The sequence below is a fragment of the Desmodus rotundus genome, chromosome 4, assembly GCF_022682495.2.
Source record: "Desmodus rotundus isolate HL8 chromosome 4, HLdesRot8A.1, whole genome shotgun sequence".
NCBI classification, from domain to species: Eukaryota; Metazoa; Chordata; class Mammalia; order Chiroptera; family Phyllostomidae; genus Desmodus; species Desmodus rotundus.
In genome coordinates, this window is record NC_071390.1 from 25900029 (window position 1) to 25913845 (window position 13817).

At 38.0% G+C, this 13817-nt stretch overlaps 1 protein-coding gene across 1 annotated transcript in view; it reads right to left on the reverse strand.

Moving 5' to 3' along the window:
- The window catches only part of CC2D2B (coiled-coil and C2 domain containing 2B), an 87544-nt gene extending 81983 nt beyond the window's left edge, over nt 1-5561 (reverse strand). The window contains exons 1-5 of the mRNA XM_024563229.3: nt 5501-5561; nt 4340-4400; nt 2946-3022; nt 2527-2593; nt 1381-1475 (exon numbers count right to left, since the gene is read on the reverse strand). Of these exons, the coding sequence (XP_024418997.2) occupies nt 1381-1475; nt 2527-2593; nt 2946-3022; nt 4340-4400; nt 5501-5542 (342 nt within the window). The 5' untranslated portion in view covers nt 5543-5561. The remainder of the gene's footprint in view (nt 1-1380; nt 1476-2526; nt 2594-2945; nt 3023-4339; nt 4401-5500) is intronic.
- Between the last annotated feature and the right edge of the window lie 8256 nt (nt 5562-13817).

Sequence of the window (13817 nt, forward strand, 5' to 3'; positions counted from 1 at the left end):
AAAACCACTAGAAGGTATAAGCAAAACAAGGGCCTGTCTCAGATTTTAACAGGATCACTCTGACTACCGTGTGGTACAGGAAATAGTCAAGCAATAGTGAAAACAGAGGAAGACCATGGCAATGACCCAGATGAGAGGTTATGGTAGCTTAGACTGGGATTGTACCGGTGGAGGTAGTGAAAACTAGATCAGATTCAGGAATACTTAAAGGTAGGACCAACAGGATTTGTGATGAATTGGATATAAGGCATGTGAGTAAAAGAGGATCCAAGGTTAACACAGGCTTGGCTGAGTGACTGGAAAAGCAGAATTGCCATTTACAACTAAGATCGGATTTGTATAAAAGTCTGTGTGTGTGCATGTACTGGCGTCAGCACAGGGAAAAGTACGAAAAATCATACCAGTGGTTTATCTAAGGGCAGTGGGATTTCATGTGATTTTTATTTTCTTCTTCATGGTTTTCTGCACTAAGTTTTTGTGATGTATACACTTCATTTAAATTTTTAAAAGATAAAGCCATTTTTGTGGGAAAAAACACAATAATAAAGAATGAATGAAAGGAATGGGCACAAGGTAAAGAAAGAGGAATGGAAAACACTGGGAAGAAGTAAGAAGGCAAATAGGGGTCCAAGAGGGACTCAAAAAAGGACCTGAGGGATTCGGAAATGACTAAGAGGTGTTGGCGGATAGAAAGAACTCTGGGGAATAGGAGGTACTGGTGCAGGGGGCTCAAGGAAACTGTGGAGAGAGGTGAAGGTGGAGAGAAATTAGAGAAAAATATAGAGGAGCAAGAGTAGATAGGGCGACCAACGAAAGAGACTGACAAATCAGAAGGCGATGGAGAAAGACTGGTGAGACTGAAGAAAGGACAACCAAGGAGTAACAGAAGGGGCTAAGGAGTTTGAGAGGAACCGGGAAGAAATGACAGAACTTGGAAGGCTCTGGGATTGGATTAGGAGGGATGGAGATGGGGACTTTACGGAGAGTAACAGATATTGGTAAGAATAATGCAGGGCACTTGGAGAGGAGAGTAACAACCAAAGAAAAATACAGGCTTTGGAGCTGACAGCTTATACTTCCCAGCTTATCAATGCTTATCCCTCATACCTGAGTTTCCTCACCTACATAACAGAGATGAAAATAATGCCTGCCTCACAGGGTTTCTATGAGGATTGAATGATACAGTCCACATTAAAACTTTAGTATATCACTGGGCATCCAGTAAGCACTCAGTAAGTTTCAGGAATTATTATGAGCAGCTCAATTCAAAGAGAAGAAGGTGGCTCAATAATAAAAATTTCCAAGTATTTCATTCTTTGCCTTTTTAAGAGTTATTTTTCCTGAGGATGAGGATATGAGAAGAAGGGAAACACATCCAACCTGCTCTGAAGACTGGCCCAAAACTGAACCTTCTTCACTACTCAGAGTGAAAAACGAAAGGCCTGCATCCAATGAGACTTCAGTCTGTGGGTTAAACAACGGTAAACCAGTACTCAGTGTTGAAATAAATACTTTTTCTGCTTATAAATGAAAGAAGTACTTTTCTGCAATGAGGTAAATAGTAACTATTATCTTATTCATGAGCAAGGAGCAGCAGGAGAGACAATATCAAGTTATATTTAATGTCTGGTTTATGAATTTTTATTTTGAAGGTTCTGATAACTGTAATAAAAAACAGAATCGAGTCCAAATCTCCATCTTCCCAAACTATCTTCTCACTCCAGTCAGAGTATTAAGAGCATTACCTTACAGTTTGACCACAGTGTGGGCTCAGGGAAAGCTCTCTTGTTCTCTCTCCCTGACTTTAGGTGCTCTCACGGATGTCTGTGCTCACACAAGCACCACTCCACCCCTCTACTATCTTTGTGGGGTGAGAGGTAGTTCAAAGTATTAAAGGTGACATGCTCATAGTTATAAACTTGATGATAAATAAGCTCTCCTTTTTCAATGCTGTAAAATCTGAACCTTTTAAATGTAAAGCACTTACTGCCCTGGCTGGTGTGGCTCAGTGGATTGAGTGCCAGCCTGCGAACCAAAGGGCTAGTGGTTCAAATCCCAGTCTAGGGCACATGCCTGGTTTTCAGGCCAGGTCCCCAGTGGGGGGCATATGAGAGGCAACCACACATTGATGTTTCTTTCCTTCTCTTTCTCCCTCCCTTCTCCTCTCTCTAAAAATAAATAAGTAAAATCTAATAAATAAATAAATAAAATGTAAAGCACTTATCACTTGTTTCTCACACATATATTAAAATAAACTGTTTTCAGGGAGGTTTGAGAGATAAATTAATTCTATAAGAAAAAATAAAACTCAGTCATTAAGAGTCAAAAAATTTGAAAATATATAAAACACAAAAGCTTATTTATACCCTTCTTATATCTAATGTCTAAAATTGGATTATAGTGTTGACTGTATAATCCTGTAAATTTACTAAAAATTACTGAATCATATACTTAAAATGGGTAAAGCTTTGCTACTTAAAGTATACCTCAATAAAGCTGTTTTCAAAGGTCAAAAAAAGTTATTCACCTTAGACCACTGATTTCTCTTATTATCAAGGAACAGATGAGTTGAAGATTTTTCACTTTGATTAACCTGAAACAACATAAATGGTATAGAAAAATCAATCTTCACAGATGTAAACATAATTGTACTCCTATCTTTTTTCAAAATGGATTAAAAACCAAGACTTCTCAATGTTTTTCTCTTAGAAAGTGTATACATGTTTTCCCCCTGAGATGTCTTATATAGTTACCATGACCAAACCACTTAACTTTTCTTGGATTTAAGTTAGAAAAACAAAGCATGGAAAGGAACTCAAAGTTTTTGGATTTAAGGACCTATATTAAGGCTGAATTTTGGCTCCTTTTAACAAAGAAAAGTCCATTTGATACTTGTTGCACCTAAACAGTAAATTTAAAAACAGGAAAGAAAATATAAGCATTACCTTAGCATTTTTTAGCTTTCCTCTTACTTTGCTTCTCAACGTTTCTAGTACGTTTTGATTTTCTTCTGCGTCTAAACCTATCAAGAAGCCAACACAATACAGAGTTCATGATGCTTCTTAAAATAATTAAAAGCAATAGCAGCAAAAGTACTTACCGAATACCTAAATTGCACGCATTTCTAAAGATCATGACAATTATGAAGACTGGGTCATGGCCCCATGAGAGCTTAGAACCTCGGGCAAACAGATGGCCCTTCCCCCTCTTCCATCTGGAGTAAACACCTTTATGCAGGGTCAGGCTGCAGTTTGTTTCCTCTGCCCTGTGTATCCTGAGCTACTGGCTATAGTCCTTCTTTGTAGTCAGGCCAAAAAAAACCAAAACAAAAACAAAAACAAAAACCAAAAAACACCTTCAGAAAAGCAAATCTTTACCTTTTTCCTTTTGGGGAAAAAATCTATTAAAACCATCACATTCTATATAAACTGCTCTACAGAATATACAAATATCAAAGTCAGGTTACTTCAACTTGAGGAAATTGGAAAGGAATCTAAAAGGAAGAGAGAAGTTTCTGGGTACTCATTTTAACTATTTGTGTCAGTTTTATAAAATTTGCTGACTCCTACTTCTGCCAGCTCTTAGAATGAAACAGTCTCGCAGGGAATAAAGAAGATGCCAGCTATTGTGGGCACTCCAAAACATGCGTTATTGTTTGCTCATCCGCCAGATGATCCACCAGATGGACTGAGAAAGACAGGGGCTGGGCAGTCTTAAGTACAGTAGAAATGGAGGACCTTTTGGTCATTTTGTCTTGAATTTTTCTTTCTTCTTCCTGCTTCTGAGTACTTAAAAGTTACATAGAGGATGATGGGAATGAAGGGTAAGTAAACACTAAATCAGTATAGGTCATGAGAATCTTCATTCTTAACTGCAGTACTTCTTGTTATAATTTAAAAATTACCAGTTGGTTTTTTCATACTCTATTCCTAGAACTTAGAATGGCAGGTGGCATACAGTATGTACTCAATAATGACGAATGAACCAGGGTTCATCCATTATTTATGTATTTTTCTTGAAATCTACAGAGCTTCCTGAAGCAGGTTCTGTATCTATGTATCTTTATGGACTAACACAGTCTCAAACACTAGTGGATTCTCCATGTTTGCAGAGAAAGAGAAAATAAAATCTTAACCAACAAAATTTTATTACATATATAAACTTTACTAATTATTTTCTTATGCCAATCTTGTGTTATCTAGAAAGTTTAGTTTCTGTATGAACTCATCTCTTAACAAACTTGTGTTCCCAGTTGAAACACCAAGGATAGGATTAGTCATTTACATCTTTTAAAAATAAAAACTGATAGCATCAGAGTTGTGGTATACTTATTCAGGACCTTTTTGGAAATGCTTGTCTACATTTTCTTTTACTGAAATGTTATCTGTCTCTTCTGACATCTGCAAAAAAAAAAGAGATGAAGATTACCTTGCATCTTTTTGCTTTGGAATTGTGCATCTTTTCAGATGTTCATCAACCCTTTGAGAGTCATTTTCTTTAAAATGCAATTCATAGACTTTGCCTGTTTTTTTAAATTTCATCTTTTTACCAATTGGGATAAGCTCTTTATATATGGCAAGCTTTTAATTAAGAAATTGCTCTCTGTAATATCAAAAAGGACCTTTTAATGATGAAATCCAATGGATAGTTCTTACTGATCATATATTGCCTACTTTATACATCTTTTAGGAGGTTCAAATGAGGTCAGACATATGAAAATACTTTGAAACTCAACACTGTATCAGTGTTAGCTTTTACCTGATTACCCTGTAGGATCTGATAATGTTGGGCACCTTTATTTTCTGAAAACTTTCTATATCCTTGACCTCTACCCTTCTATCTATACACTTTCTGAAAGAACTTCAAAATCCACTAGTGGTTCCTAGACCCTCCTTAAGAACTACTGTATAAGGTCAACATGAATTAAGATGTTCTATTCTTATTAAACCTTCAGTATCTCCCTCAACACAATTAAAAATACCTAATTCTCCTCTTGACCAAGGGACAGTGTCCTTGAAGGTATGATGGGACATATACCCTGGCAAGTCATTGATAGAGGTCTCCCTTTAGTTTCAAATAATCTCACCCAGCATTCCCAGGATTTATAACTCCCTCTCCCCAACTATAAGGCAGGGGTAAAATAGGAATCTTAATTGGAATTACTTTAAAAGACATGTAGATATCAGTCCTATATATGTCTCACTCACTAAAAAAGAAAAACATTTTATTTTGAGCAAAGCAGGAAATGGATCGCTGACTGACTGAGAACAGGTAAATTAAAATTTAAGGAACAGAATAAGTAAATACATAAATAATTCACCTCTAATGCTCTTTATTACATAATTGACAGACCAAACAATTTATCCCTAATATCTCTTATTGTTTATTTTTTAACATATAAACTGTATCCAAATACATCACAGTTTGCAGGATTACACTACATTGATATTTGGGCTATTTAGTATAATTATAATCCTTATAAGCTCCATTAATACCTTACCTTTTTTTTAATATCTTCTTTTTTCTTTGAGATCTTTTTCATGGTGGTTCTTTCACTTCCACTTTCTAAATAAATAAGAAATAGTCTTAAGAATGATAATAGCATATTACTGAAAGAAAACAACTATTATGATATTTGAGATAAAAGTGTTAAATTTTTTAATTTAACTAAAAATTAAGTAAATATGTCCTAACTTTTAGTATGTAGTAGTTGATCACCTTTAGTACTTAACAGAAATTCTGATTAATACAATAAGACATGTAAAGAATAGGTATGACTATTGGAAAGGAGAAGACAAAATTGTCCTTGTCTGTAGAAAATAGGGTTTTATATATAGACAAACACACTCAGAGATAAAAGCTTAGACGTAATTAGAAGTGTTAATTGGCAGAATAAAATATATGTTAAAGTTAATAACTTCCCTTTATGCTAAGAGAAAAAATATCAGGAATAACTTCAATTAAAATATGTGGCACCTATTCAAGATCTAATTAAAACATTCCCGGGAGGCAGGGAGATTGGTTAAGAGGCTATTTTAACTGTCCTGACGAGAGATGCTAGAGATCCGAATCAAAATATGGAAATGGAAATGGAGGGTAGAGAACAATTCATTTATTACTAGAATTAGAATTTATATCTCACACTGTAAGATATTAAAAGTCAAATCACTATCCTGTTCACCTGAAACTAATATAACTAATACAATATTGCATACCAACAATACTTAAATTAAAAAGTAAATTTAAAACAGATAATCATGTGATACTTTATAATCCACTTATGCTATTAATCTATTTTTAATACATTAATTTTGTAATTTCTTGAATTACAAAAGAAAAAAAGGGCAGAATTCACAGGATTTAGTGAGTAATTACACATGTAGAATAAAGTAGGGGAAGAATCAAAGACTCCTAGTTTTTTGACTTGAGTAACTGAGAGGTAGCCTCATTTCAATATTGTCAAAGTATTCAGGTAGTTGGGGTAGGAATAATGACTTCAGTTTTCCGATGTTGCTTATGAATGCTTATGAGATGTTCAGGTGAGAGATCCAGAAGATGATTAAAAATACTGAACAGAAGAGAATCATGTCTAAGTTAGCTAAATTCTTTGTTTAGTCTGTAAAAAAAGGCATTTAAGAGATCAATTTAATGACTCTTTAAAAGAATCAACGCTTTTTAAGATTCTCCCTACCAATATACAAAGCTTAGACACAACAAGAATAGGACACTAGGAAGAGAGAATTTTGAATTTACTTTCCATTCTGCAAGAATGTCTAAAAGAAGCTTAAAATCAATACCTGGCTTACTGATGCCTACGCCTATAAATTTTATCTGCTAAACTACAAAAACCATTAGCAGCGGTAAACCAATAGTTACGTTATAATAAATTTTCAAATAAAAACCTTATTGTAGAAGAAATTATTAACAAATATTTTTTACATACCTGGAAATGTTTCTGGAAATGGTTCATTTATCATTCCATAAATAATAAAAAGATAAATGATTATAAACAAAATATTAGATAAAACTGAAGATGTAGATGAAACTTGCATTTGCTCTATTGAAAATCTCATGTGGAAGTAAGGAAAAATTATAACTCACACTTTCACCTTCTTACAGTAATTCAACTTTGTGTTAGAAAACTCCAACAGTTAAATCCAATCTTCTCTTCAAGGATATTGCTAATTTATAATTCTTGCATTTAAAGCTTTTTCTAAAAGATAAGAAAATTGAGTATTAGCTATTTTTGTATGAGAGGAACTGAAAGTCCACAGTGAAAGCCTGAGAATAAAAAGTCAAGTAGTTCATTCAGCCTTTTCTTCCTTAGCACTTAGAAATCTTTGGATTCTGAAAATTAATCCAGCAGTGCCTTTATCACTATGGATATTCCCCAAACGAAAATTCCTAAAGTCTATCTTATTTTGTGTGTAAATTTAGTATTCAATCACCTTGATTATTTCAGTCACATGCCATTTGGTTTCAGGAGTGTTAGCATAATAAAATTATAGAAAATTCTGTAGAGTATGAAATGGTCACAAAATGCATATTCTGGTATATAGTACTATCTCTTTGGTTAATTATGAGCTAACTAGAAATTTGCTTTCCCCCAACTGTTGGAAATCTTTCCACGTGTATTAATTCACTTTCCTTCCTTAGTAGAACTGAATTTAGTCCAAAATCCAATTTTATGAATCCTTTCTGAACTCCCTTATAGTAGTGCCTCTCAAATCATGCTCTTTCCAAACTTCTTTGATTTGAACTGGGATGCTATACCAAAAAACGAAAGTCTCACATAAAGCTATGTTAAAATTAAGGCAATGAATATCACTTTGTCAAAATCAAAATTTATTAAATATATGGCATCAGCTACCCCTTCCTGGTAGTAAGGTATGGAAATGCCAAATTTAACAACAACGAAAAAATTTAACAATTAGTTAAGTGTGACACAGCATTATTTCAGAGTGTTTCACAAAAAGCATCATCATTTCCAGATGTTCCATTGCCTGACAAGTTTAAAAATTAATACCTTTTCATTAACTGTGATATTATTTTCTAAAATAAAAAGCTAGGAACAAGTGGCCTGACAAAGGATTTTCTGATGTGTGAATGTATAGGTAAGTCAATTTAAACTAAATGGAAAACTAAAGGCAGTAAAACTAAACCACCCACTGTTGTCAGTACTAGGCCCCCAAACGGTCATCACTTGCTCCTATAGGTCAAGAAAGATTTGGGTCCACCTCCCTTGAGACTTCATGTACTTAAAAATAAATAAATGCCAAAACAGTTTACAAAAACCAGTATCTTTTCAAAGTTTACCTCTAACACACAAATGCAATGTAATTTTGCTACTCACCATAACAGGATTTATAAAACTATTAATTCATAGAGCAACACCAGCCATGAGGTACAGACACTGGACACAATTAAGTCCTGTGATGTTGTCTTATTTAAACCTGAAGATGTATCTCTGGGCCTGGACTTACAGTCTCCATTAGAGAGAAACTCAAAACGACGGCATTTGCTGAAAGTGAGGCCTTAGGAGGCCCTCATGTCCACTGCCCCTCCTAAGCAAAGCCCTATTCTTCACTCTCCAACCTTCGATTACAGCCAGGTCAAACTCTTCTTTGTACATCTTTGCCACCTCCACCCTTTGATTTTTCCAACTACCCCCTAACAGACAGCATTAAACGTTTCCAAGCCAGATTCAAATCCCACGTGTTCCAGGAAGTCCCGCCCACCTGCCCCAATTTTGGCTCTTCTGTGACCTCCAATAGCACTTCCAATTCTTAATTTTTGTTCATTACATCTCATCTTGCAAGTCCTTCTTTCTGCTTACCCTAAAGTGAGGAAGACAGCTGGAGTGAACACTCACCTACCCTCCACCAATCCTGGCAAGGTGTTCAACACACAGTAGACACTCAATAAATAAAATGGTTCCGATGCAATCTCATATATGTGTAATCTAATGAGCAAAACAAACTGATGAACAACATAGAAACAGAGGCATGGACACATGGAACAGACTGACAGCTGTCAGAGGGGGTGGGGGGACATGGATGAGAGAAGATGAAGGGATAAGCCAAAGAACACGTACATAACTCATAGATGCAGACAACAGTGTGACGACGGCTAGAGGGATGGGGTGGAAGGAATGGGTGGAGGCGGGCAAAGGGGAAGAAATGGGGACATCTGTATTAGTGGCAACGATAAGAATAAAAAATAAAATAAAAGTTAAATTAAATAAAATGGTCCAGGATTTGATGCAAATCAACCGCTGCAATCGAACGGCCAGAATGTGGAGACTACAAGTCCCAGAGGCCCGTGCGGGTCTGGCCTTGATTACCTGGACCCCCCCTCCCCCGTTTTTTTTTTTTTTTAAACAGAACAGGACTCCAGACAAAATACTGGAGAGTCTAACAGAGAAGGGTTGGGGGGGGCTTTAACCGGCAGTACGACGTTCACCTGGACGAAAAGCGCACTTTTGCTTTGTCAAGTCGGTGACGGCAGGCCGCACCATTTACCGCAGACTAGAAGTCACCAACCGCCCGGCACCGCTCCGGACCTGCTCAACTGCTACCGCATCTCGCAGCGCGCCAGCTGCTCTCTGCCCGACGTCCAGGCGGTCAAGGAGCATGCGCGATGCGGGACCGCAGCCAACCCGGTCCAGAGCGTCGGACTTAACAAATCCGTGCGCTGCCTCTGTTCACACGCTGCCTGGATCTGTAACTGGAATTGAAGCGCCAGAGTCTGTCACTGCCATCGTCGCCTCAGTGCGAAGCGCCTGGTGGGAGCCTCGGCGCTGTTCACCCGCCACCTCGGTGTGTGCCCTAGTGGTGACAGCTGTCCCGAAGTCTGTTCTGGAAAAGGCCTGAGAGGGGCGTGGCCTAGGTCGTGGGAGCCCCGCATCTCTCGCGTCCTGGTGAAGAACAACGGTATTCCCAAAGGGTGAGTGCTGGCCCGGAGCTCCCGGCTCCTGGCGGGTCCGCGGCTACCACCGGAGCCCCGGGCTGTGCCGGCATTCCCGCAGGAGGATGCTTCCGAGCCCGCTGCGTGCGAGCGCCTGCTCGCGCCGTCGACGTGCGCTCGGTAGCCTCTGCGGGGCGAGCCCGGGCCGGGGTGCGGAGGGGCGGGTGGCGAAGCTCCGGGGAGCTACGCGACTCGCCACCCATCTCCCGGCGTGGAACAGCGGGGTCGTTTGATTTAAAGTGCGGTGCAACATGTGGCCTCCCCAGGAGAGCCCTAGATATGCTGGGGCTTTTTTCTTTCTTTCCGGAGCTTGCTATTCGTGTAAACAACTCAATACTTTCAAAGTCCTAAAATAGAGATTGCCAGGTCTGCTCGCTAGTGTCACGTCATCTTCGTTTTATAAACAAAACTGCTCACATTGTTTATTTTCCAAGTGACTTACCCTGGGTTAGATAAATGTTTTGTGGTTTGAAACTTGTCCTGAGAAACTCTAGCAGGGATGAAGTTCGGTAACTTGCAGTGTGGAAAGCAGCACAGCAGTGTTACGGATGCTTTCATTCATTCAACATTCGACAGATGTTTGTCAGCTCTGTGCGCGTGTGTGTGTGTCAGGCGTTGTGCTTTGCGTTTCAATTCTAGAGAAACTTACGGGGTATTTAAAACTTCTAACAATCCTGTGCATTTGGAACAGGGGAGGTGTGGAAGTGAAGAAACTGCTGCAAAAATATAGTAATGTTGCAGATCATGTGAGTACGTTGTGGCATTAGTAGAAATAGAACTCAGAAGTTCTACCTCATCATCTGAAATAATTGCAGAACACTAAATGTATCCCAGCTGGAAATCATTTGGCTGGATCATCATTCTCAATAAAAATCTTGCTGGGTTTCCCATGTTCATTTTATAGGGCTCTTCTGGTATAGGAATGTAGGGACAGTGATAGAGCTTTTCTGTCTTGAAACCAGAGAGTCTATCTCTGAAAGGCAGCTGAAGCTGTGCGTGGGGGTGAGGGGAAAGTCCCTGAATCCTGATTCTTACCAAACATTGGGTAAATTTAAACTGGGCTTTCTAATAAATATTCAGAACTGTTTATATTTCCAAACAGCATTCTATAAACATACTATCTGGAGACTAAAATACTGCCTTATGTTCCAAATTCTTTTTTTTTTTTTTAAGATTTTACTTATTTTTAGAGAGGGAAAGGGAGGGAGAAAGAGAGAGAGAGAAACACTGGTGTGTGGGAGAAACGTCGTTTCGTTGCCTCTTGCACACACCCTAACTGGGGACCAGCTGAAACCCAGGCGTGTGCCCTGACCAGGAATCAAACAGGTGACCCTTTGCTTTGCAGAACAACACTCAGCCAACTGAGCCATGCCAGTCAGGGTCAGGGCTGTTCCAAATTCTTTCATGCTTCAAGGGGTAGGTACCCTTCAGTTCTCCTTTGAAATTTAGTTACCTTATATGAGTCTCTCGAGATTTTAAGCTTTAATTTTATTTTCTGAAAGTACCTATTAATGACAGAAGGGTATAAACATCATTTATCTTTTTATTCTGAGATTCATTAATTGCCTGAGATTTTTAGGATTGTGTTTTATTTTTTAATAGTATAATTACCAAAACTAACACTGATGTTTAACCTCAATAGCCAAATAAAGTCCCAAAGTCGCTGATAGCTTGGCACTGGAACAGTATCGTGTGAGCTTCATTTAAGATCTGGAGATAAGTAAATCCCACCCTGTCTGTAGTTTCTGTCATTTTGGTAACTACCCAGATAATTTCACAGAGCCTCATCCCGACACTTGCCCCATCTGTTGATCGTCTCATGATCAGCCTTCCAGAGACTTGAACTTTTTCTCTGGACTCCCCCATATGTGATGTAAATAAAACTCCTTTTATCTTCATCTTCTCACAGAACATTTCTCCTTGTGATATTTGGAACCCGGCTCTCTCTTAAGTACACTGTGTTCCCAGCAGCTCACCGCAGTGAAAGTGATGCCCCACATACCGCAGGTGGCATCAGTATTGTCCATCTCCTCATCGCCTTTGCTAGGCCATACCATCCCACCCCTGTAAAACCTAATAGAAATTCTTCTCTAATTATGCCTTGTATCTTTTCTCTTCACTGTCATTTATTAGCTTCCTGGTCACTCCTTCCTAAATTCATTGAGGAATTTAGCACCCAACTCAGTCTTTATTATTCAGTTCCTGCAAGATCAGGGTGGCACTAAAGCAGTCATATGCCTCCCAGTCCCGGCACCCCAAATTCCCTTAATGCCATCACGGACTGTCTACAGAACCATAATTTCTAAGGCTGTTCCATATTAATATACTAAATTCTAGCACTCTCTTCCCATCCTACTGTTCTTTCATTTCTCCCTCTTCCTTATTTTTCAATACTTATAAAACCCTGTCCCTTGACTACCATTTCATCAGCAGAAGCCTCTACCTGGATTACCTTTTTTCCTTGTCTAGGCATACTACTTGGTTCATTCACTGACCCCAGTATCCCAAATTTACTTGCCTTGTCTTTCTCCCACTTTTGTCCAGGTTACTTTTACTCTAGTTCAATTTAGCCATGTGCTTTTCACCTCATTATACGTAAAGGTAACTTTTCTCCTGGCAGGATGAAGAGGGTCCTATAAAATATATCCTACTTCCTTTCATTCAAGGTGCGTCCTTCTGTACGATTAAACACCTTACCTGTTTGCTTTCACCATGTTGCATCATGCAGTCATTCTGCCCACCTTCACCACTTGACAGTTGGTAAAAGAGTACATTTACTTCTTTTGTACAATGCCCTCCATAGAGTTTAAACCCTTTTCTATCTGTGATTATAATTAACACATTTCTGCAAAATTGGCAAAATGATGATAATTGATTAAGTTCTATAATGGGCACATGGGCGTGTATTCTATTACTCTACATTTGTTTATATTTGAAGATTCTAATAATAAAAAAGTTAAAAATAACTTGTTTCTTTTATTATTAGACTGGTCTGTCCAGAAGATAGTCGAAGAATGCATCGTTCAAGTGTATTTAACTGAAGGAGACAGAGCAGAGTCACAGCATATTCTTCACAGGGACTTTCATCTACATGTGTGTTTCACGGAGATGGTACAGTTGACTACTATAGAGGTAAAAATTTGAGAGATGGAACAGCACAATCAGTCCTACTTTTAAACTACTGATTACCATTACGGTATGCCTGTGGGTAGCAGAACTGAACAGAAAGAGAACATTATAATTTACTGTCAAGAAAAGACTGCAATTGGTGCTGAGTAGTTCACTTTAAAAACTGCCCACCATTTATTTATATCTGCCCTCTTTTTGCTATTACCGGGCAAAAATTATTTCATAATAAGAAATTAAGTCAGGTATCAAATGGTAACTTGTGTTATTACAAAATCAGCCATCTAATTCTTTCAATTTTTTTGTATGAGTATTTGTAAATATAAGGAAACTAACCATGTGGAGTGCATATAATTGTATTGCTTTAAAAACTGCACATCTATTTTATTTGTCGAGGCTCTAGTTTTAGTTTTATATGCTAATGGTTCCATTTCTGGTTGCAAACTTTGTAAAAAAATAATTTTCTATTATTCATTTATTTATCTTACAAATAATCGTGTACATATAGCAGGAACTTGAGCTTCAACCTGTTTGTTAAACTGCAAAATCGTAGTGTTTTAAAACCTAAATCAGTACTAAATTCCTGAAGAACACTAGATCCTTTACCCGTGAGAGAGTGACAGAAGGACAGATTCATCATAGACAGAAACAAGAAAGCAGCTGAAGTTTTAAAGAATTTTTAAAGGTTGCATATGGGCTTGCGTTGTGGATCACCCACCAACTCG